The sequence below is a fragment of the Lagopus leucura genome, unplaced genomic scaffold (genome assembly GCF_019238085.1).
Source record: "Lagopus leucura isolate 7727_CA_CO unplaced genomic scaffold, USGS_WTPT01 Super-Scaffold_100026, whole genome shotgun sequence".
Lineage (NCBI taxonomy): Eukaryota > Metazoa > Chordata > Aves > Galliformes > Phasianidae > Lagopus > Lagopus leucura.
Window position 1 is genome coordinate 4589719 of NW_024962277.1, and position 23830 is coordinate 4613548.

General features: G+C 39.9%; 1 protein-coding gene across 1 annotated transcript; it reads left to right on the forward strand.

The window, feature by feature from the left end:
• The first annotated feature begins 712 nt into the window (after positions 1-712).
• On the forward strand, positions 713-22974 carry TKT (transketolase). The gene is made up of 14 exons (XM_042880202.1): positions 713-916; positions 5490-5607; positions 6575-6688; positions 7298-7395; positions 9003-9194; positions 10345-10463; positions 11318-11511; positions 12135-12299; positions 13532-13688; positions 17009-17139; positions 18139-18222; positions 18407-18500; positions 20215-20337; positions 22670-22974. Exons 1-14 carry the CDS (start codon positions 810-812, stop codon positions 22855-22857), a joined length of 1884 nt encoding a protein of 627 aa, XP_042736136.1. The 5' UTR covers positions 713-809; the 3' UTR covers positions 22858-22974.
• Positions 22975-23830: the final 856 nt, after the last annotated feature.

Consider the following 23830-nt stretch of genomic DNA (forward strand, 5'->3'; position numbering starts at 1 on the left):
GAGACAAACTACCACTGAAAGCAGCGCTGGAGTCCTTGGGAAACGTGGAGCACAAATACAGATTTCTGGAATGTGGAACGCTTCAGTTTTTGTTTTCTGTGGTTTTAAACCTTTTTCTTTTTCCTCAGATTGTAACTTCTAATACTTCCAGGGTTTTCTAGAACAAGTATGTACTATTCAATGTGCCCAGTTAAGGCCACAGCTTTATTTTAGCGTCCTCATGTTTGGAAGTGCTAGAGACAATGTATTTTCTGACCGATGGCTGGTGAAGTCGGTATTTTAAACTGAAGTCCATATTTCTCAAAAGCAGAATGCTCTGATCTTTGGGAGCATATTACAGAATTGTAACTTCTTTCTTGAAAAGAAATAGCAAGTAGCAGTTCTGCTACAGTTTCTCCTGTCTGTAGAAGATCACACTAGATGCAACGACATTCTTTTCCAAGAGAAGACAGGCTCGGAATAACTCTGCCTAACAGGGATCGAACGATGGAAAGGCTTGAGTCGGTCCCCACGAGCGCTGAGGGGCGGCTTGCAAACACGCAGCCTACCGCGCGCAGCTGCGAAGAGCCGCTGCTTCCCGCCTTCTCGCAGACGGGAGCGAGAAATGACTCACACTGCGCCTGCGCACGGCCGGCAGGGGGCGCTGTGTCGGCGCTGGGAGGCGGGGCGGCCCGGCCCTCTCTTTCTCCCCGCCCTCACCGCACGGCCCCTCTGAGGCGCGCCGCTTACAGCCCTCGCGGAGCGCCGCCGTCCCTGTTCGGCCCCAGCAGCCGCTGCCACGTGAGCCTCGCCGTCTCTCCTTCGGCACCATGGAGGACTACCACAAACCCGACCAGCAGACTCTGCAGGCCCTGAAGGATGCGGCCAACCGGCTGCGCGTCGGCTCCATCAAGGCCACGACTGCGGCCGGCTCGGGGTGAGCAGGGCTGGAGGCCGCGTACCGGGAGCAGCCCCCCTCTTCTTTCAGCTTTTTTGCGCCCCTTTCGCAGAGCCCGAGCGGGAGGGGAAGGGGAGATCCCCTTCGGGTCGGCGGGAGGGCTGGGGCGGCGCCGAGGAGGGCGAGGGCTGCAGGCGTGGCGCGGAGGACCCCGTTCTGCTGGTGGCCGCACGCCCCGGTGCCGGAGCGGAGCGGAGCGGGGACGTTCCGGCGGGAAATGGCGGCCGCGGGCGCGGCGCAGCGCGGGGCTTCTGCGGCTCGCGGCACGAATCGGCCCCGCCCGGGACTCGTCGGTCCCCGGAGCCGGCGGGTGTTGTTGTGACTGCGGGCAGCGGCCGGGAATGCCGAGTTGATGCAGGGCTGAAACCCAAAGAATTCGTGCCCGAGGCGCAAGCGGTTTCTTTTTCATTTCGTGCCCGTCAGTTGGAACTAATTCTGCGCAGAATTTCAAGTGAGCCCGAGTGGGATTATCTGCGAAATGCCTGCGGTCTCGGACGGGCGGTTTATTCAGGCCTCTGGACAGGATTTAGTCGAGGCTCTGATGTCTGCAGATTCCAGGGTTATCCTTCCTTTGATCGTGTTTTACCTATGGAAAAAATCTCCGCAAACAATGCGCTCTTACCCGCGTAAAATTAAAACCATTTTTGCTGCTTGAATAATACATTTGAGTGCTTCCACGCAGCCTTTTATATCCAGTCTCGTGGCAATTTCCTCCCTTTGGACTTCTTCGAAGCTGGCAGTAGTGCAGGGTGATTTTGTTGCTGTGTCGGCGGGTTTTTTTTTTGGTTTTTTTTTTTTTTTTTTTCAGTTGAAGGAATCCTTTGGAAGCTGAGGTTTGAGCAGAGAAATGCGATCTGTAAAACGTTTCAAAGCTTTCTCTTGTAGCTGCCTTACACCTCCCGCCCGGCTGTGGCGCGGTCTGACTCACGTGGTTTCTCAGCACACAGAGAAACTGAACTTTACTTCTGCATGCAGCAAGCGAGAACCTTGCTCTGGTTCTATCTGTGGAACCAGCTAGGGCATGGCGGCCAATGCAGCAGTAGGGCTGTGCTGAGCAAAGCCTGGTCAGTCCAGGCTGCTTAATGCAGCTCTGCTGTGTGTCTTAGGCCAGCCATAGAGCTGTGCAGCATCAGTTGTCTGCAGGTCAAACCGTCTCTGCTTTGTGCCATTCAAGAGCAGGGATCTTGCTATAGCCTCTGCTTTTCTTTTCTAGTGCATGAAATACAGACATGTAGTAGTAATGCTGTTTTCCCCATACTGGTGAAGAAATAGCAAAAATAGCTTCAGTTTAGCTTTTTATTCATGTGTACTATGGTACTGAGCACAGAGATATTTCATTAATTACTAGAGCTAAATCTAGCACTACATAAAGTCTCATAGAGCCTGAAATTATTACACAACCTGATAATTGGTAGATTATGAAAGATGTGCTCTGGAGGGAGGATTATGCTGTCAAGTCATATATTTTCTTTGGTTAATGTTGGATTTGGTTAGCAAGAGGGTAGTGGTGGAGTAACGTGTAAGGGAAAGAAATTAAGAGTCTGATGCAATATTAGATAAATGACTAATTTCTAAAACAAATGTTAGGGGGATGTATTTTCTAGAAATCTGAATGAGACACTGAGCTTTACTTAAAGCACTGGTATGGTGTAAGGAGGAGGGTAAATGTTTGAATGAAATTTAAATTTAGACAGGCTTACAGTTAAAAAAAGGGAAAGAAAAAAAAAAAAGCATGCTTGCATTGACTGTGCTAAGGAAGCCAGTATTTGTTAAAGGTGTCGTTTATAAAAGTGAAGGAAGTGCTTGCAATAAAAGCACTTCAAACACTTCAAACAAACCAGAACCTGCCTGCTTCTTTCAAGGAAGTAATTTCTGTAACAGTGGCATGTCTTTCAAGAGAAGTGGTTCAATGGTTGGCCTGACATGCTGGTTCTTGCATTCTTTACTTGTACTTTTATTCAAGAAAATGCAGCCTTTGTCTGGATGAGAGCTAAAAGATCAGGTGATCTGGTCCTTAAGATGCTCAAATTATGATCTGATGAGTCCTATCTCAGCTTAGTGGAAAAAAATCAGTAGACTGTTTAAAAAAAAAAAAAGTCTAAAATGCCTTAGGTGGAGAAAAATTGATTAAGTTGGTTGCAAAGATTGAATGTACTTGGTTTGGGGCGTGTTGGAGCCTTTCCCTTTAGATAAGCAGTGCAGACATCTTGGTTAAAACTGGTGGAGTCTTTTGCAGCCAGTGATAAACTTCTGCAGTTCTGGAGCAGTGTCCAGCTTCCTAGAATTGGGCAGTTACGTTCCTGAAAGTGGAAGTTGGAAGTTCACAGAGTTTCTTAAGCAGCAGTTAGATTTCGTAACATGTAATGATTTTGTGATCATTTGTCACAAAAGAATTTCTTCAACATTTTAGCTTTGTTTTTCATTCCATGTTCCTTTTTAACGTCCTCCACCATTTCATCAGATGAAGCACGTAGGCACGTGTAGGTGGAGGCAACCTAAATGGGCATCAATTGCAAGAAGAACTGTTTTCAGGGTTTTGATGCACTTTGGTTTCCTAATGAAGGGTTCATTAGGAGTGTTCAGAGTTAAAGCAGTTCTACTGTAGAAGCTATCTGGCAGGGAAATGTTAATGGGAGAGAGAGCCACAGAGTTCTGGATTATTTGTTGGTCAAGAACAAAACATGAAAGATTGCATGAGAATAGTATTGATGAGCTGTATGGGTACTCCAAAGACGTTTGGGTTCAACAAGGAATTTTTAGTAGAATTTATTAGGAAAGTATGAATTAACGTGAGAGCAGTTGACCTAGTTAAGATGGCTTTGTTCAGCAAAATTCTGCAGCTGGTTTTAGATTGATTTCTGGTGTCTGTTATGCAGTTAAATTTTGGTTAACAACTGTTAGTGGGAAGTAACTTCATAGTATTTTTAACTTTTTCAATTTTCAGGTCACTTATTGGATTTTCTACCTTTTGATTTTTATTTTTATATGCTACCATTTTAGGTTGTTTAAAACTTTTTTAACCGAGACCAGGAGTTCATAGAAGTATGGTTAAGTATAAAGTTAATAAAATTAAAGGAATGAAAGCTTTAAAAAAGCATGTAAGGCTTATTGATTAATTCAAATACATAAATATCTACTAATATGTTTGAACTGTGGTTTAAAGCTAATTCTTGGTACCCTGTGTGTGAGTACTTACCAAGGGATGGACACTAACCATAATTCTTGTTTTGCTAGTGTTCTGCATGATTTTTATTCTGTTACTGGAGTATTGCTGGGGTTGCTGGGAGGGGAGGTTTGTTGCTACCAGAAGAGAATATTCTGTTTGAAGTTCTAGTGGAAGTGTTGTCTAATCCTAACACGCATGGTAAATGTACGTGTGTAAAGCAAAAGGAGATATGACAGCTTCAAGTAACATTGTCCTGATTTACAAAACGGATCCTCTGTTTTAAGAGTATCACATTAAAGATGAAACAGAAGTGTTGGTAGAAGAGGAAGTGAGGTGAGACTGTTTTCCTCTCAAAGCTGGAGCCAGTTTCTGGAGCCATAACCCTCCTGTGTTCAGCACTTACTTTCTGGTACTCCAGCACTGGTATGCAGACTGCAGCAGTAAGAGCTGAGAAATGCTGCTTTTCACATTCAGTAAGGATTTAAAACAAACTATGTGTGGTTTTTGAGCTTTATTGAAAGTGAATGTCAACTCGAGTCTGATACATTCAACTGTTCAGGTGAAGCTCTCTCTTCAAGGTGCAAAGCAACTGAAAAAGTCATTATTTAATTTGCAGTAATGATATAAATAACAGGAATCGTATGCCCTTATGTTATGTTTTGAATAAAATGCCTACCTTGTGTTGGAATAACTCATTATTTGCCACCTGGAAACAACTCTGCATGTAACTTTACATTTGTTGCTTCTTTATTGCATAGTTGCTTCTGAAATGGGCCTCCCTGCTCCTAGGGCCTACACTTCAAGTGTTCTTCGTGCTGCTCTTGAAAGTTGTTGTGGAAGTTGCCCCATGTGGGTCAGTGGCACAGAGAAAACTCAGCTGGTTCTGAATCTTTGTTAAACCAACTAGTTTGATATTTTTATTTTTAAACCAGTTCAGATGTAAAAATGGAAAGTGCTGTCCCTCTTTAAGCCAAGGATTAAACAAATTAATATTTTACCATGTTCATCTGGGTATTTATTATTAAAAATAATGAACTACAGAAATTTGTGTTCAGTTTCAATAGGAGATGAGCTGTGAGAGCTGTATTATTTAGTGCCTTCTTTAGAAGTCAAAATTCTGGTCCTAACAGTAACATAAAATAATGAGCAGTTTAAAAAGTAAGATGTTATGCTGTTTTTTAAAAAAAAAAAAAGTTCCAGAATGTTCTACAAAGTGAGTCTTACATCACCAAACTTCCATCTGTGCGGTGGATGGCTTATAAACAAAGCTTATGGCTGTGTCTTTTAGTGCTGCAAGGTAGAGAACTGGTCAAGTGATATTTTTAAAATGTGGGCCTAAGCAATCGATATTCACAAGTGGTAATAGTTGGTTTGTCTTGATTGTAGCCACCCTACATCGTGTTGCAGTGCAGCAGAGATTATGTCTGTGCTGTTTTTCCATACCATGAGGTATAAGGTGCAAGATCCCAGGAACGCCAACAACGACCGTTTTGTGCTCTCAAAGGTAAAAGCTGTTACACTGTGTGGTTGCGGTCTGCTAGCAAGAAGGTGTCTGTAGATCACTGACCTCTCTTCCTCGAGTTCTCAAATATTTGCAATGGACTTCTCTTGAGTAAGGAAGTCAAGTTTTTCTGCTACAGAGATGCAGATATTTCACTATGTTAAGTTGTTCTGATATTAAGCAATAAAGGTTGTTATATTGTCTATACATTTTATCAGGAAATTTCAAGTCTGCCTTATTTTGGCCTAACTAATTTTCTAACTCGTTTGTGCTCTGCTTGTTAAATGCTGCCATGCTGTTGCAGTCATGCCACAACGTGTCCTAATTCTGTCAGCTCTGCAGGGAGCACAGAGGAAGTAGGGATAAGTTAGTGAGTAGCTTGCACTCCTGCTATGCTGCTATGATATTTAAGTCAATATTACTTCTGAAAACACTAGTTTAGACAAAGCATAAAACCACGGTCCTGACTGACCATTAGTGTGTCTTGTTGCCTTTTGCTTTGTGCCCTTTCACACTGATGTGACTTCATGGCTTTTGAGGGGCATTCAGAAAAGATAACAATGTGTCAAGGACAGCAGATGATGTACTCTGATGTAGCAGACCCTTTGTCTCAGCCAGAACTTACAGTGCTACTGTATGTGGTGATGTATATCTGTTGCATCGGATATAACAGTTGCCACTTGTGATTGCCTTTTCAAAAGAAGGAATTGGATGAGGAGCTGGCTTTGAGCTGGTAAAGGAATGAGACAGATGAGCTTTGTATTTGCTTTACCCATCTCTAACTAATGGGAGTTTCCACCCCAAGCTACTAAATGGCTTCAGATCATGCTATTTTGCTCCTAATGGACTCTGTGGTTAGAGATGACTTCTACTCATCTTTGTGGAGTTTGTCTTGACAGTAGGATATTGTGAAACTTGATTTTTTTTTTTTTTTTTTTTTTTGTAACTTAAAATTGATGTTTCTCTCTAGGGTCATGCTGCACCAGTTTTGTATTCTGCTTGGGCAGAGGCTGGTTTCCTACAAGAAGCAGAATTACTGAACTTGAGAAAAATTGATTCTGTCTTAGAAGGACATCCAGTACCAGTGAGTGCTCATTGCCTTTGATACAGGGTGTTGTTTTCTGCAGAGCCATAGTGTGTGTTCTGCTACAATTCTGGATTGCCAGCTGTGGTGCAGGAAAGATAAAGGCTTACATGAAGGACAACGAGGATATTGTAGCTTCACAAGTGAATCAGTGTCCAGGTTTGAATGAGGGCGCAAAGATCCCCTACAGATCAGTATTTTCTGTTTCAAAATGCTTGTATAAAGAAAAGCTTTTTTGCCCTCTACCATATTTGAGGTATTTCAAGGGTTTGTATTCCATTTGCTCACCTCACTGGACTGAGTTCCAAATCACTTCTTTGAATTAAAAATTTAAATACAAAATCATCAGTTCTTAACTGATGTCATCCAAGGCATAGTTTAGAAATTTTGGGGATGTATGTAACACCCCTCAGAGAACCCAGTTAGCCTGTGGTACTGATATTGAGGTACATGTGCAGCTGTGAAAGAGGGGGAGCAGGGATTAGATGGAGAGACTTGCACTGTACTCTCAAGGCCAAGATTCTGATGTATGTCGAACCATCTCCTAATGCTGGAGTTTAGTTCTTTTGTTTGTTGAATGGAAAATAATTGTTGTCTTTCTATTTTCAGAGACAGGCATTCACTGATGTGGCCACTGGATCCCTTGGTCAGGGTCTTGGTGCTGCATGTGGAATGGCATACACTGGCAAGTTCTTTGACAGAGCCAGGTAATTCCATCTTTCTAATTCATGATTTAAATGGGAGCACTTTGTGAAAATAAATTTTTATCTCAATCGTGGGGGAAAAAGAAGAAATCCTGTATTCTTTTTTTCTCCATTTCCAAGTCTCAACTTTAAATTCAGATTTTAAATCATATTACCCCAATAATTACAAAGTCATTGCCAGTGGAAATCTGAAGAAATCAAATTAGCAAGAATCAGTGCATTTGCTTGTTCATTTTGTGATCTGACAGCACTGCAAAATGATGATCCTGCACTGAGATTTTGTTACTGGAGCAGCTTCTAACTTCCATAGAGTAACTGATAGCAATTTTCAGGCTGATATGTCCTTTTGGAAGGAAGGAGCAAACTAGGGATGTGTCTGTTCAAAGACAGATGACAAATAACGGAAAACGTGAACTCTGGGTGAGGAGCTGTTGTGGTCAATAATAGCATTATTGAGTCATAAAACAGGACTCAAAAATGTTACCTGGAAACCACTCGACTCCACAAAGAGGAAAAAAATAGCTGCTTCTGCCATTTCTTTTGTGCACAAGGAAAGTAGATGTCTAAAGGCAAATCTCTATGAGGAGGAAAGTAGCCTGATGCAGTTGATGTATTCCATGTGACAGTTCTAGTACATTCAAACGCAGGCTGCCCAGTTAATGTGCCCTACACTTCACTGGCTTGAAATCATTTCTGTGAAAGATGACTTGCTGATTTTAATTGAGTTTAGCAGATGCTACGTGTGGAAAAAATCTAACCAGTGGTTACTTGACAGAGGAAAAAGGTGGTCTTACATGCAATACTGAGGAGCAGCTTGTATGGACGGAGTTCAGATTTAGCTAAAGGCAGGTGGGATTTGGATGAAAAATCTCTAATGCTTTAATGTCTAGTAAAAATAAATACATCACTAATGGCTATCTTGGTTATTTGATTTTTAAAACTATGTATTTGAAAGCTTACATGCTACTCCTTTTTAATTTTAATAGGTAATAAGCCTTGTCATCCAAAAACACAAGTGGTAACTGAAGAAAAACCCAGAGGCTGAATCATAGAATAGATCAGGCAGTACTGCAGTTTTGTCTAAATACAAAGCTTTGGTGCATGCATAATCTAAAAAAAATATGATTGTGATTTATTTTTTTTTTTTTAATTTGGTTGTGCAACAGGCATTAACGTGTAGCTGTGTTCATTCCTGGTTTATATTTTCCTGAAATTACTGGTTGGCCTTCCAGGGAAGGGAGTATACGCAAGGAATGAGGAAGCAGACAGTAATCTTTCATGCATTGTCAGTGTTCTTGCTGAGTCACAGTGACAGTGTTTAACAGGCTTTTTCATTCAAACTTTGTATTAGAAAGATTAAAACCTGATTTTTCTTAGAGACAAAGTTTTGAAATGGAGCACAGTACCTTTCAACTTAAGTATTATTTTGTATGCAACAGCTTAGAAGCATTTTAATATGTCTAAGTTTACATAAGGTTGTCCGAGGTAAACGATTTGGCCAATGTTTGGAATTAAAACAAGCTCTCACGGTGAATTGTTAGGAGAATTTTGCTTTTTATTTAGCTCTGCTTAAATGTCAAACCAATTTTTACTTTAATTTCCTTTTCTAGCTATCGTGTGTATTGTCTGCTTGGAGATGGAGAATTATCTGAAGGCTCTGTTTGGGAGGCAATGGCCTTTGCTGGGTTTTACAAGCTTGATAATCTTGTTGCTATATTTGATGTTAACCGTCTTGGACAAAGTGACCCTGCACCTCTGCAGCATCATGTTGAAATCTACCAGAAACGTTGTGAAGCCTTTGGGTATGTTTTTGGAAAATGTTCAGTATGTTCCTCCACATGAAACTGCAGGTTTTTTATTCACCTTTTATAGAATTTTTCAAATATGTTTTCAATTCTAAACGAAACCAGCACCAAGAAGGACTGCTTAGTGAGATACATTAATGAGATCGTGTAGTTTTTATCATATGAATACAGGTTTTCATCTCACCATTAAGGTTGAAAAAAGACCTCAAAGATCCAACCACTCACCTACCCCAATCCTGCCCAGGAAACCATGTCCCTAAGTAGCACATCTGCGTGTTTCTTGAACACCTCCAGGGACAGTGACTCCACCACCTCTGGGCAGCTTGTTCCAGGGCCTGATCAGAGAATAAATTTTTCCTGATATCCAACCTGAACCTCCCCTGGTGGAACTTGAGGCCATTCTCTCTTGTCCTATTGCTGTTACCCAGGAGAGCAGACTGACCTCCACCTCACCACCTCATCTCAGGTAGTTGCAGGGAGCCATAAGTTCTTCCCTCTTCTCCAGACTAAACAATCCCAGTTCTGTCAGCTTCTTTTCATATGACTAGTGCTCCAGGGCCTTTACCAGCTTTGTTGCCCTTCTCTGAACACACTCCAGGGCCTCAATTTCTTTCTCATAGTAAGGGGACGTGACCACAGGTACTGTTATAAAACAAGTAAATCAGGAAAAAAAGGGCATTAGTAACATTACTCATAAGATAAATTCTTGGCTTTCATGTCATTTAGAAATGTATATTTTTATGTAGATTGAAGAATCAGTGAAACAATCAGATGCAATATGAGCCATGCAAATTATGATGGGGCAACCTAAAGATTTTGATCAATTTTCATTGTTTGTTTTTTAATTGATTGTTAGATGTTCAATTTACTTTTGTGATTTAAAAAAAACTGCTGTTCTGTCTGAAAAAAGTAGGGTAATGTAACAGGTTTTGCCTAGTAGCTGTTAACTGGTGATTAATTCTGCTTTGAAGAAAAAGGCCATATTATTTTATGGTCTTAAATGATGCTGGCTTATGTTTCTGGCATACCTTGGGTCTCTTGAAAAGATACTGCATTGGAACAAAGTTAGTAATTGTTGTTATTGCTAGCTACCAGAGGATGTCACATGCTGACACACTTTAGAAATAGTTGATCTGTTTGTTTTTAGCTGGCATGCAATCATTGTTGATGGTCACAGTGTGGAGGAACTTTGCAAAGCCTTTGGTCAGGCCAAGCATCAGCCAACAGCTATCATTGCAAAGACCTTTAAAGGCAAAGGCATATCAGGTAATAAAACATCCATTGTTTTGTGTGCATATAGTATATGTTTTGAGTGCAAAAAGTCTTTCAACTCTTTACCCTTCTCAACATCAGTGCTAAAAAAAAAAAAAAAAAAAAAAAAAAGATTGTGACTCTTGCAGATGAGATGTGCTGGCTACCTAGCATTGTATCCATAAAATACTGTCAATGCATATTGAGCCAGTCAGGGGTTGCCAATCAGCTACAGGTTTTACAGTGTGAATTTCTTTCTGATCAGCTAAAAATTATTAGTAACAAGACTGCATTTATTCGATCCTTTAGGTTACATAAGCAAGCAATTTTGTTATTCCAAGTCACTCCCTGAGAAGCATGTCAGGCAGAGAGGCTGTTAGGGCCAGATGCACAAACATAAGAGTAATCAGAAGCTATTAAAACAAAGCTGTATAATTTGAGGGCTTGTTTGAATTAGACAGCTTGGTTAACTGTTGTTTGAAACTTAGCTGAGTTTGATTTTGGTCTAACTGTAGAAATTTCATGTTAACTGTTCATTGATTTAACGTTTACTTCTTGATGTGTTTTGTTTTAGTTTCTGGTTTTTGTGCCAGTTTAAGATCAATTTTGGTACTGAGACACTGAAAGTTTGTGGTCTTGAATGGTGACTAGTTCAAAATGTTTGGAATTTGACTCCTTCTCTTATATGTTTAGACATGTCTTTATTAATGCAATTGAATACTGTTGTATGTGCTCACAGTGGGGATGAACCTACAGAGATTCTTCCTCGGAAAACAATATTTGGCTGTCGTAATCCACTGCACTTAGTACAACCTGCAGACAAAGGCTCAGATATTTTTCTTATTTCTAATGTAATTTTAACCATGTAGGTGTTGAAGATAAGGAAAGCTGGCATGGAAAGCCACTTCCAAAAAACATGGCTGAACAAGTAATTCAGGAAATAGAAGAGAAAATCCAAAACAAGAAAAAGCTTTCTCCTGCCCTCCCTGAAGAAGATGCTCCTGTAGTAAATATTAGAAACATTAAGATGCCGTCGCCACCAAGTTACAAAGTGGGAGAAAAGGTACTGCCTTCCTTTCTCAAAGTTTGTCAGACGTGTTTCGGGTATAAGACTGTGTTGTGCACAGTGTCCATTATAGTGTACCTTGCCATTATTTCAACTACTATCACTTCTTTCCTCCTGTTCTTAGTATCCTGGTAAACATCTATTGCCATATGGAGATGTATAGATATTCAACTTACCTGGATATTGAAAGAATGTCTTAAAATAGGAAGTTTCAAATACCTTTCTTAATTTTTTTTTATCATTGTCAATTATCCAAACTGTTTTATGTGTTTAAAATTAAGCTCTGTGAGGTTCCTTGAATTTCCATGGTTGGAAATGGGAGTAAAAAATTGTCATGTTGATTTTCTTGTTTGTTTGTTTTTGTTTTTGAGACCTGATTAATGGAGACCTATTTGAGTAAGCTTTCAAATTTTGTAGCTTTATTAGTTTCACTTTTTTGTTTACTCTCCTGCATGGCACTCTTCTCATACATATTTTTCACAGCGTTAATGTTTACAATGTGTTGGTTTTTTTTTTTTACTTTCTAAATTCTATGTGCATGCACTCAAGGAAAGATAAAGGATAAAAAGTTTCTAGAAGCAGGAACTTGTAACAGCACTGCTATGCCTTTCCTTCCCTAGTGGGCTACCCGCAAAGCTTATGGTGTTGCACTTGCAAAACTGGGCCATGCAAATGATCGAGTGATTGCTTTGGATGGAGACACAAAGAACTCTACTTTCTCAGAACTTTTCAAGAAAGATCATCCTGGTCGCTACATTGAATGCTACATTGCTGAGCAGAACATGGTAACTGGGCTCTTGTCTCTTGTCTCTTGGTTTCATAAAGTGCTGGTATTACACAGTAGGAGCTGGAACCAGCCAGTCTGATTCTTCAGAAAATTGGGTTTTAATATTTTTCATATATGTGTTCTTGGATATTAAATTTTGCTTAATGCTTATAGAAAACCTTAGGCTCTGGTAGAACTTATAATACAGCAGAATTGCTTCTGATCAGTAAGTCTGTAAACTTCTTTCTTATTTTTATCGTGACAGTGCTTTTCAGCAGAATATGTGGATATGGCAACATGTGAACAATAGTAATATTTCCTACAGTGTGATTTGTAGAGAGTCCATTCTGAAGACTTTTTAGGCTCTTTTTCTTCACAGGAAATGGAATACCACTACACAACATGACAGTGAGCTCTATGCTAGACTGGGGTATAAAGGTGAGGACAGATAAATAGTTAATAAAAGTTAGCCTTGTGGCAATTGTACAGAAATGATGGAAATAATTTGGTAAGTCATCTGTTGGACTGAGTCTTCAGCTGATTCTAGATGAGTTCACTGCTGCAAATAAAACTAAAGACACATTTAAAATGGCAACAAATTTCTGCCTGAATGATTAATAATAAAGGACCCATGAGCAGTTTCCTGCAGATTTTAGGGCATGTTTCATGAGTTTCAGTCAGGTATTTTGGATTTACATCAAGTTGGGAAAAGTTTGCCTATAGGAACATGTGTAAAATGTGTAACATGTGACATAAATGTATGGGGATAATTGTAGCAGTAGATGAATTAAGGATCTTGTTCTATTTTTCCATCCTGCTGAAGAAGGAACATTTTTATAAATACTAGTCTAAAGAATGCAGATAAATCCATTCCCATTTAATAATATTTTGTCTGCTGCAGATAGTAAATATTGTACTTTGGACTGAAAGTGTAAGTCTTTGATCCAGGAGAACAGGGAAGAGGGTAGTGGATAAGGCTTAAAACTGGATTGCTGCTTGGTGCAGATGAAGAAGCATGCAGATAATGCCAGCATGGATCACCAAGGCCAGGTAGCTGATGTGAGGAGCAGAGGTGCTGGAGGGACAGATACTAGGAGAGCGAGTTGCTTCTGTTTCCATTCTTGGAAATGCCAGCAAGTAGGAGCAGGAATGGGTGGAGTTTTTGAGTTTGATGAAGTTGCACAGATGATCTACTGGAAACAGTGGATAAATGAGGAATTAACTGTTCCTGTGTGATCTCCCTCTTTTCAGGTGAGCGTTGCAGTTGGTTGTGCCACTCGTGACAGAACTGTTGCTTTTGCCAGCACCTTTGCTACCTTCTTCACACGGGCGTTTGACCAGATCCGTATGGCTGCAATCTCTGAGAGTAACATCAATCTCTGTGGGTCACACTGCGGTGTTTCTATTGGTAAGGGCAGCCTGGAGTTATTTGCTAGTGGTTCTCTGTTATTTAATCATTGGTCTGACAGACAAATGACTGATAAAGCTTTTTGGAGGTGATTAGTCATAAAGTTACGATAGTATAGGAGTGAAATTGTGATGGTATAGCAGTGATAGCAGTGCAGCCTTTTATAGTAAGAAGTCATGCTGGTAGTTTTTTATCAGGCACAGTACTACATTTGGAAAGAATGAGAGAGATTTCAAGCCTCCGTCAGCTTAGCTTGGTAAAAGTAAGACTTTTCCCTGCTAACCTTCAGCGTAGAGTGGTGTAAAGAAGTTGGATTGAAAGTGAGAAGCTTCGTTTCCTTTCCATCTTTACAGTTGACTTCTTCTGTGATGAGAATAGTCATGTGCTTACTGTACCTCTTTCCCAGTCCCTAAAATGAGAAGCTAATCATACCTGTTCTCACTCAGATGCTTTTGTCCACAGATCTCAAAAATGCTTCACAAAAAAAAATTTTGATTTATTCTGCCTTTTAAGATCACCACTTTTAAATAAGTGCCTCAGTCTCTCTCAGTATTCCTTAATACTGGAACAATTAATCTGTGTATTTCACACAACAACAACAACAAAAAGCAAAACTTAAAATGCTAATAGAACAGGAACTGTGAACCTGTTATGCAGTTCAGGAAATTGACGATACTGTCTCTCTTACTGCTTAATACACATCAGGTGATATTGGGGCTAGCTTTTGAAGGGAGTTGGATTTTTTTTTTTTTTTTTTTGTTCTTTTTGAAAAATTTGTTTTAATTGAAATTCATGAAATTCACCCTTGAGAACAGGAGCAGGCTTGCATACCAAGAAGGAAAATGCCAATGAACATTAATGCTTGAAAAAATACTAGGTATTTGTGAGGCAAAAGAAAGAGGTGGAGATCTGACAAGGATGATGAATTAAGGTCCTTCACATAAATCAGTTTTGTAGTTGATTTAGCAGTTCTGGCTAGCAGTGTGGTTTGCAGGAGGAGTGGTTTGGGGCAAGCTAACCAATTTGACTTGTAACATTGGTTAAGGTATACAGATTTAAAGATGCTATTTATGTGTGTAGTCTCATCCCGAACCTCAAGCTTAATTTGCATTGGTGTAGAGGATGCTTTAGTTGAGGAAACTGTAAATAGAGTATATCAGATTATGGCTTGTGTATGTCATTAAGGGAGGGATTCTGTTACAAGCCTCTTTTCTTTTTAAAATCAGTCCTTCCACCTCTTCGTAGTCTAGTTCAATCCAGATTAAGTCAGCCAGCAGCAAAGGGTGTTGGTGCAAAAGCTAATTAGCTTTGGTCTTTGCTTATTTAAGAGGATGAAATTCCTTTAGGTTACCTGGATTGTCCCCTAGACTTACACTTCCAAGTGAATGCTGAAAAATGAAATATTTGAAATGTTTTTTTGGGGGGGGAATTGGAAAGTGCACACTTAAACTCAAATAGCTTTATAAATTTCAAGTCTCATTCAGGCCTCAACTCAAGTTTTCAAAAATCCAGAGTTTTGCAACAGAATTGTAAGAGAGAAAAAAAATTCATTCAGCTGTTAGGAATCTAAATTTTAAATGGAAGAGTGTGAGTGAAGTGTACTTCCTATTACAGCTTCAAGCCTGCATGGATTCCAGAATCCTAACTGGATCTTTGTTGAAAACTGAAATTTTATGTATGCAGTTCTAGGTAGGCCTGGGCTTTTACTACATTGAAATTTGGACCCAAGAAATTTATGAGACAGCTATCACAATGGCCTTTTGAACTTGTACTAATTTCACTCCCAGAATAGTAGTTGCTGACAAACCAAAATTGCTAATGAAATTTTAAGTACGTAATCAAGGTCATAAGAGAATAAATGGTATCTGTGTTTTCCAAAGGTATGGGGGGGAAAAATCATAGTGTATATACTTGTTATTTAAATGGCTGCCTTCTCATTATAGTAATATGATACTGTTCATATTAAGCACTCAACTTTGCTTAAGCTGTGAGTGCAGGTCTTGAGGGTATAACTGAAAATTACTCTTTTTTGATCTGTGTTACTCCACAAAACTTTAAATCAGAATTTTTGTCAAGATGCACTTGGGGCAGAACTCAGTGCTACTTTGTAAATTACTGGTAAGAACTGTGCTGGTTTTTTTGGCACTCTTTAGCAGAAGTCAACGAACAAATATGAGTATTCTCCTGCCTTGGGTAGGTTCTTGTTTGTGTAACATAGTTTTGCTCTTTGTAGTTTCTCTTTTTCCTCAATATGTTTTTTCCTTGGATGCGTTTTGGGGTAAAAAATCCTCGTGAGTACACATTCAGAGTGCATACAGAAACTATGGCATTAAGAATCTTTCTTTCATGACTGAAATGAGATTTTTTTTTTTGATTCCTGGCAGATGCTTGATGAGTAATTTATAGTGGCAGAGTCCAATGACTGATTTCTTTAACATGTTTAAAGAACTTCAGAGTTTTGTGCTGCTCTTAGGAAAATTCTCTCCTCTTTCCTCGTGAACTCCTCCTTGAGTAACAGGTAGTAGGTGCATGTGGGAGGGCTTATTGCCCTGCTCCTACTTTGCAGGCTGTAACATGACTGGATTCAGAACTTCTTGCATGGTTACTTTGGAGTAGTGCCATTCCCAAAGCACCCTTACCTAAGGCCATTGGGAGGGGGTAGTGGCGGATGCAATGAGTTTTCTTAGTTACAGAAACAACCAATACATGTTTTGGCTAACAGTTCTTGTCATCAGTCTGCAGTTTAAGCCAGGAGGTGCTTGAGTAGTTAAACGAATAATGCAGATATACTCCTTCTGAGAGACAGTCAGTAGTATTTAAATACTTGTACCTTCATTAGTTTTGTAGCGAGTGTAAGAATTTGAGAGTAGCTGTACCATGTAGACTCTCCATTTCAGATGGAACACATGCGATTCTCCTTTCACGTTTCAGCAGCTTAAGCCTAGAGCAATATCATTGACAGTTAAGAATTTTGCTTGTAAGGCATCCATGAAAATCTAAAGATACATAGATATATTGTGACTCCCTTTCTGTACCTGTACCCTTTTTATTTCGGTTATTTGCCTTTTGTGTTGTTTTACTGTTGCACTTTATTTTCCATTTTTTTATTTGTAACCCCAATTCTCTTTCTTTTTAGTCTCTTTCTGTCTTTATTTACTGTTTAGATGGTTCCAAGTTTAAGGAGAAGATGATTCTTTTCTCAAGCAGGTAGATTTGCATGTCCTGTGTGTGCCTGATTTTTCTGATTTTCATTAACCTTGTACTGAATGACTGTCAGACTGTGCACTTAATTTTGTAACCTTGTTGTAATTTTTTTTTAGGTGAGGATGGGCCATCTCAGATGGGACTGGAGGACCTGTGCATGTTCCGAGCTATTCCCAATGCCACTGTCTTTTACCCCAGTGATGCTGTAGCCACGGAAAAAGCAGTGGAAATAGCTGCCAACACTAAGGTTTGCAACACAGTATTTGAATTGGGGAACGTTTTGTCTCGTTGCTGATGGCATGTTTTGGTTGTTGTTGTGTTTTTTTTGCGTGTCTCTATCAAATAAACTGCTTTGAAGGCTTCAGCATGGCAGCAGGGTGTTTTTGTTGCATGGAAAGCAGCAAGCATTATGTCCAGGCTTGTGCTGAATGAACAGTGTGCAATGGTGTGAGCCAGCATTGGGAAAATGTGAATGATTACACAATGGTTTCAGCATGGATCAGATTGGCTCAGAAATGAGACAGATGTACTGCTGGTCTTTAGCTAATTTAATGAATGTACACTCTTACTGTAATATCTGTGACATCAAGACTGAAGCTGGATATGTGACTGTCTGATTTCTGTCATTTAATTTCAGCTAATTTGTCATAATAATAGTCAAATGTCCTTGGTAGTATCTGGGTCAGATCTTCTTGACTGATATTTCTCTTGGCTTCCATGGAAACTTACTTTGAGCAAGGAGTAAATAACCTGAAAAGGTTCAGTTGTGCTAGTTGTAGAAGTTTAGCATGTAACAAATGTGTTGTGTGGTCTATGGAAAAAAAGAGGAAAGAGGAAAAAAGAGAAAGGAATGTAAAGTAGTATGAGGGAGAACTTTATAGTTTACTGCTTCTTTTTGAAAAGACTTCTGAACATTAACTGGTAGAAAACATTTGCTTGCTTTCCTCTGAGCGTTTTTTTCCACTTTAAAGCTGATAAAGTTAACCTTGCACATGTATGGCTAAGTTCTAAGATCCTAATTAACTCAATAGGGTTCTTCATTTCCTAAAAAGAACAGAAAAGTTAAGATCTTTGAGTTGGAAAGAAAGCAGCAAGTTACTGTCATGTTCTAAGAAAAGGTGAGGTAAAACTGAGGAGTTAAAAACAGACAATTAGAGAAAGTAATTTTGCTGCTTTTTTATCGAAAGGACAAATTAGAATGTCAGTGCCTTTGTCTCTTTGTAACTTGTGTTTTCTGTGGAAACAGGGCATTTGTTTCATAAGAACTAGTCGTCCTGAAAATCCTGTCATTTATAACAACAATGAGGACTTCCATATTGGACAGGCAAAGGTAAGTATTGCAAACAGAATCAGAGAAAATATGCCAAGTTTTTCCTGTAAAAAGAAAAAAAAAAAAAAAATCCTTTTCCTTCTAAAAAATTCCAGAGCCAAAGATAAGTTTTTAAATAAAATCTCTAGAAAGGTTGGAAACACCAAGATTTATTATGGAAAAATGTGGAAACACTGTCTTGCAGGTGATTCTGAAGAGTAAGGATGACCAAGTGACTGTGATAGGAGCAGGAGTCACTCTGCATGAGGCTCTGGCTGCAGCAGAGCAGCTGAGAAAAGGTGATCAGATTGTTTTTTTTCCTTTATCTTTTACCACAGCAAAGAAATTACTACTGGTTAACCTAACTGCTTACCCTTTGTATAGGTAAACATTAACTAATGAAGATATTACAGACAGCTGGTCACCAGCTAGCCCAATACAATATGGCATGCCATATGTATGATGATCTTGCCTACTTGAGTAGATTTCAGTTAGTTTGGCAGCCTTAGTAGCCATGGAAGTTGCCAAACTGGTCAGATCAAAGGTCTCCTTCAAGCCATCCTGTCTGAAAGTGCTCTGTGGGCAGGATTTTAGAAGGAGTATTTAAGAAACAGGAGCGATCTGTGCTGTCAGCTTGAGCTGCTGTACTGACACAAGAGAATCAAATCAGGTTGGGGCCAGTTAACGAAGTACAGCTGCATGGTGTGTGCCCAGTGCTGCTGACAGGATCTGCTGTTGTGCAGATATGACTCACTGCTAACCTGATCTTTATGAATGAATGTTCCTAGCTAGAGTGGGAGGTAATGCTCCAATGATAGAGCTCAAATACACTGACGTTATCTCACAGAAAAAATAAAAGTCCTTAAGTGAAATGCAAAAGAAACCAGCAAAATCCATCTGTGAGTCAGTGGCCTACGCCCAGGAAGAGATTACAAATAGTAAGAGGTGATGCAATTAATGCTGCCTGTGGCTTAGGGTAGCATTGCATGCTTTATCTAGGTGGACAGATACTCTTATGACCTTGAACTGTCAGAATTAGGACACTATGGAAGTTGTTTTTTCTACTCTCACCATGCTTTGCAATGCACGGATGATTTTGAAGGGTGAATAACAAACAATGGAGAGAGACTTTTATTGTAGAGACAGTGTCTAATGCCTAAAATATAGTGGTCACAAGAGAGCCTTTGATTGCTAAACTGTCACTGTAACATAATAGGGGTTTTCCCCCTGCTTACAAGAGTTCTTAGCTGTTGAAGTATCTTCTTGGAATAGTTGCTAAGTAGCATGAAATTGACCTCAGATTTTTTAACATAAATAAAGATTGCTTCAGTATTCTGCTGCCCAAGATCAGACCAAAGCTCTAGTAACTTGCTGCTCCTTATAAAACATAGCCATTTTGTATGTATCTTTAGTGAGTAATGTGGGCCTGCCTGTCACAACAGGACAAATGCTGATTTTTATGCAAGTTCTTAAGGATGTTGTGATAGAGGCTGGGACAGTTCAGATAAACATACCTGATAGGTAGTCAGCCTGCAATGGAGAATTCAGAATGCTTACAGATAAAGAAGAAGAAAGAATTGTTTGACAGCAAAGTTAGAGGTAAAGGAAAGGTCTGGGGGGAGGAAAAAAATGAAAGTGACTGGCAGTCTGAAGAAGGAGGATTTCATGGTGGCTGGATTCTGCTCTTGCCCATGGGAAGGCCGCTTGAGTTACTTCTTTGCTAACAGGCACTCATGGTGACCTCAAGTCACTCATCCAAGGCTTTTCTGTCTCAGTTTATTCTGTGAAGTGGTTGGACGTTACTGTCTCACAAAAGCACCAAAGAGAGAATGTACACAGGATTACATGAACAGATTTAGAGTTGATTAGATTGTGTGTTAGGCATACCCTTAGTGCAGATACCTTGATGGTTTTCATAATCGCTCTAGAAAATCACAGGGACTCCCTGTACTGCTTTTGTTGTGTTACGTTCTCCAAGACTAAGTTGTAAATAACATCATTCTACTTCTGTAGAGAAAATCTTCATTCGTGTGATTGATCCTTTCACTATAAAGCCCCTGGATAAGAAGACAATACTTGAAAATGCAAGAGCAACCAAAGGCAGAATCATCACTGTTGAGGACCATTACCATGAAGGTAAGCAGAGCCTAGGGGGTCAAAGTGTACAGAGCAGACCCCCAAGGTTTGATGCTCGCAGTTTCTCCTGTGAGCATCAAAAGAGAGAAGTATGAGATCTGATGCTGATGCTTCAATTAAAACAAGAAGTGGGTTTTAGAATTTTTTTTTTTTACTGCTGTTATGATTGTAAGTTGACAAGGCTGAAAGTTTTCTGAGGTAATAGGTTAATCAGAATTGCATTTATGGTTTACTTAGTTTTGTGTGCCCTTCTGTATGCATGGTGCAAGTGGAGTCTTGATTCCTTTGTTCCCAGTGAGGCTTTACAGCAACTGGTCTGCAATATGTTACAGGTTGCAAGGGAGACCATTTGAGCTTTCACTGTGTCCAAAAGCTTGATTTCCAGGTTGCTTGAAATCAGATAGATAGGTTTGACAGTTTCAGCAATCATTCTGGGATAAATTTCTTTCTTCTCCACATTCCTGTTGTCTTTTTCTTCTAAAAGAACAAATCAGAGCCTGTGGAGAGCCCCAGATCATTACATATCCTCACTGGATTTCTTTTTACTCCTTCATTATAACCTGCTTATAGGCCAGTTGAGAATCTGTTGCTGGCATTTGATAGTGTTCTTAACCTGAGAGTAAGAAGCGTGTATGTATGTGTACATACAAGAAATACATACTAAGATGATTCCCAAATAAATCTTCAGATAGAATGCTTCTTGAGAGAAGCAGAGTAGTGCCCATAAAATCCCCCAGCTTCTGCACCAGGACCTTTGGTGATCTCTGGCAGGATTCTGCAGGACCTTAGTTTAGAGCTGATCATCTGCTCAGCTGTTCTACTGCCTCTTGCTCTCTGACATGCCTTTTTGCGAGGTTTTCAAGAGCTTGCTTGTGTTAACATGTCCTTGTGAGGGTGAGCCCATATGTAAACAGTGAGCAGCTGCTGTGGATAACGTCAGGTTTGCTCCTATTGAAGGAGATGAAGAAATTAGTGAAGAGGCATCTGTGAACTTTGGTGTTAGTAGATATTTTCTAACATTTATTATTTATTAACAGATATTAGCAGAATGCTATCCTGAAGTGAGCTGATATTACCAGATTATGGATGGTAGAAGTGTCACAGAGCCTCATAATTTTTTAGTTCGTTTTCCAACTCTACAAATATTTTACTGCATACTTGCAAAATGGCAGCATCATCACACTGAGATGATGAACCTGTGATTTATACTGATGGAGCTTTCTGTGCATGCTGCAATCAAGAAAGGTCAAGAGTACACGCATCACAAGCCTGAATAAATTGCAAATCCACATCAGACTGATTTTAGCAACTGTAGGTGCCTCTGGCTAGAGGTTAAAGTTGTCTGCTTAAATCACAGTTTGTCCTGAGCTGGGAAAAGCTTTGTGCAATCCTGGATACACCAGCATCAAGGTGTCTCTCCTGCACATGCTGCTGACACTGGCCCTGTGCTTTCTTTGTTAGTATTCCTGCTTCCAGCATCTCTCTTACTGCCACAGTTTCCTGTTGCACCTATTGTCCTTGTGACTGACAGTAATTCAGTCTCAGCAGAACTTTAAGCAGAAGTTGTGAATGTATTAACGCAACTCAGAAAGCTCTCTGGTGGCATCAGTATGGGCATCATAGAAAGATGGAGTGTGTAAATGCTGTTGAGCCTGGGAGGAATTAAGATTTTCGGAGTGTTAAGTATGCTTGTAAATATTCAGTCTAAACATGTTTTCAAACTGGCCCTCAGTTGGCTGATGCTGAACTTCTGGGGGCTTCCTGCCAGTTCTATGCCCCTCTAGAGGTTATTATGTTTCTTACCATCCATTTGTAAGAACTTCAGAAATGTTAGGCTGATTGTCCTCAAAACATCTTCAAAATGTGGAATTGTTTTTCTTTTCATAATGGGGGATTTGGATGGATATATATCTATATCTATCTATAAATATATATACCAACAGATGTTTCTCATAAACATGTGAGCTGGAGATTTAACTTGCTTAGATCTTCTGATCATACTTAAATTTTTAAAAGCCTTTAAAATTTTATTTACTTGACAATGGGCAGAAAAGAAAATGCATGTTAGAGTATTGAATTTTCTTCTCTGACTCACTGACAGATGTCCTAGCCCTATTTCTCCTTTCCAGATGGTCTCTAAATACCAGTCTGTCTTTCAGAGAGCAATTACAACACTGAGCCTATAAATGGAGGGGAGAGGATTGGAGGGAGAAGGGGAGAAAGTGGTCTCTTTCATCTCCTGAAGTCTTTCACTTTCCTCTTTTGATAAAGGAATCTATATTTTGCATGTCACAGCATACAGATCTGTGTCCTGTCTGATCTCTTTCCATAGGTGGCATTGGAGAAGCGGTGTGTGCTGCAGTGGTGGGTGAGCCTGGTGTCACAGTCAGTCGCTTGGCTGTATCTCATGTACCACGGAGTGGGAAGTCAGCTGAGCTGCTGAAGATGTTTGGTATTGACAAAGATGCCATTGTGCAAGCTGTTAAGGTGGCAGTGTCCAAATCAAGAAATGCAGAGTAGTTTGAAGCATCTTATGTTGTGTTGCAGAGAAAAAAGAAAGTGTTCAGAGAAGTACTGTAAAGTTTAAGGCAGGCAAAGGTGCTTTATGTAGAGTTCTAATAAAAATACCAGCTTAAACCTTCTGTATTTCTTTTTCTTCTGTGGGTTTTTATACTGCAGTAACATCTGAATGCTTTCAGTCACTGAAACCTTCAGATTATTTGGCCATTGGTTGTCAGCAGTGCTGTGTACGTACTGTAGAGGCAGTTTTTTGTACTTTACAGCTAACTTCTCTTGCTGCAAGCTCTAGGGTGGGAATGGTTGTGTGTTCAGTGAATTTCTAAGTGGGCTGAGCTTCAGCAAGGAAATTGGGTAGTGGGCGTAGAAGCCTAGAATGATGGGCATAGAAGCCTAGATTTTTAATGTTAACTTGAATTTGCTGTTGAATATTTAAAACCTTGTCTTGAAGGGAGCTGGGCAAAAACCAGAATTCTTGCTGCCAAAACTCATCTGGACAGAAATGTTACTTGTTGGATAATGAAAAGCAGAATGTGTATTGCAGGAAGACAGTGGCTAGTGCATTCTTTGATTCCTGTTTTCTGCATTGCCTCACATCCATTACAAACAAAAGAGAAAAAGGAAGAAGTCTGGGTAATGTGAGCATACTAGAGGGAAATGTACCTGTTCTGGGGAGCCAATAGAGGGAGGTGAATGCTCAGCAGAGCTCTAGAAAGGACTGATAAGCTGGGAGCTCAAGAAGGATTTGCTGGACTTGGGGAATGCTGGCTGACACAAGTTCAAGCTCTTTTAAGGAGTTTGAAACTCTTCGTAGGAACTTGTATCATATTTTTGAATGCTTGGCACTGCTGCAGCAGGGGTGATGCATGAAACCAGAATGGCAGTGTTGTCTTTGGTCAGGAGGCAGAAATGTTTAAAATGCTGAGAGGGACTGAAGAAGAATCTGAAAGAACATCAGGAAATTCTTAGAGTACCC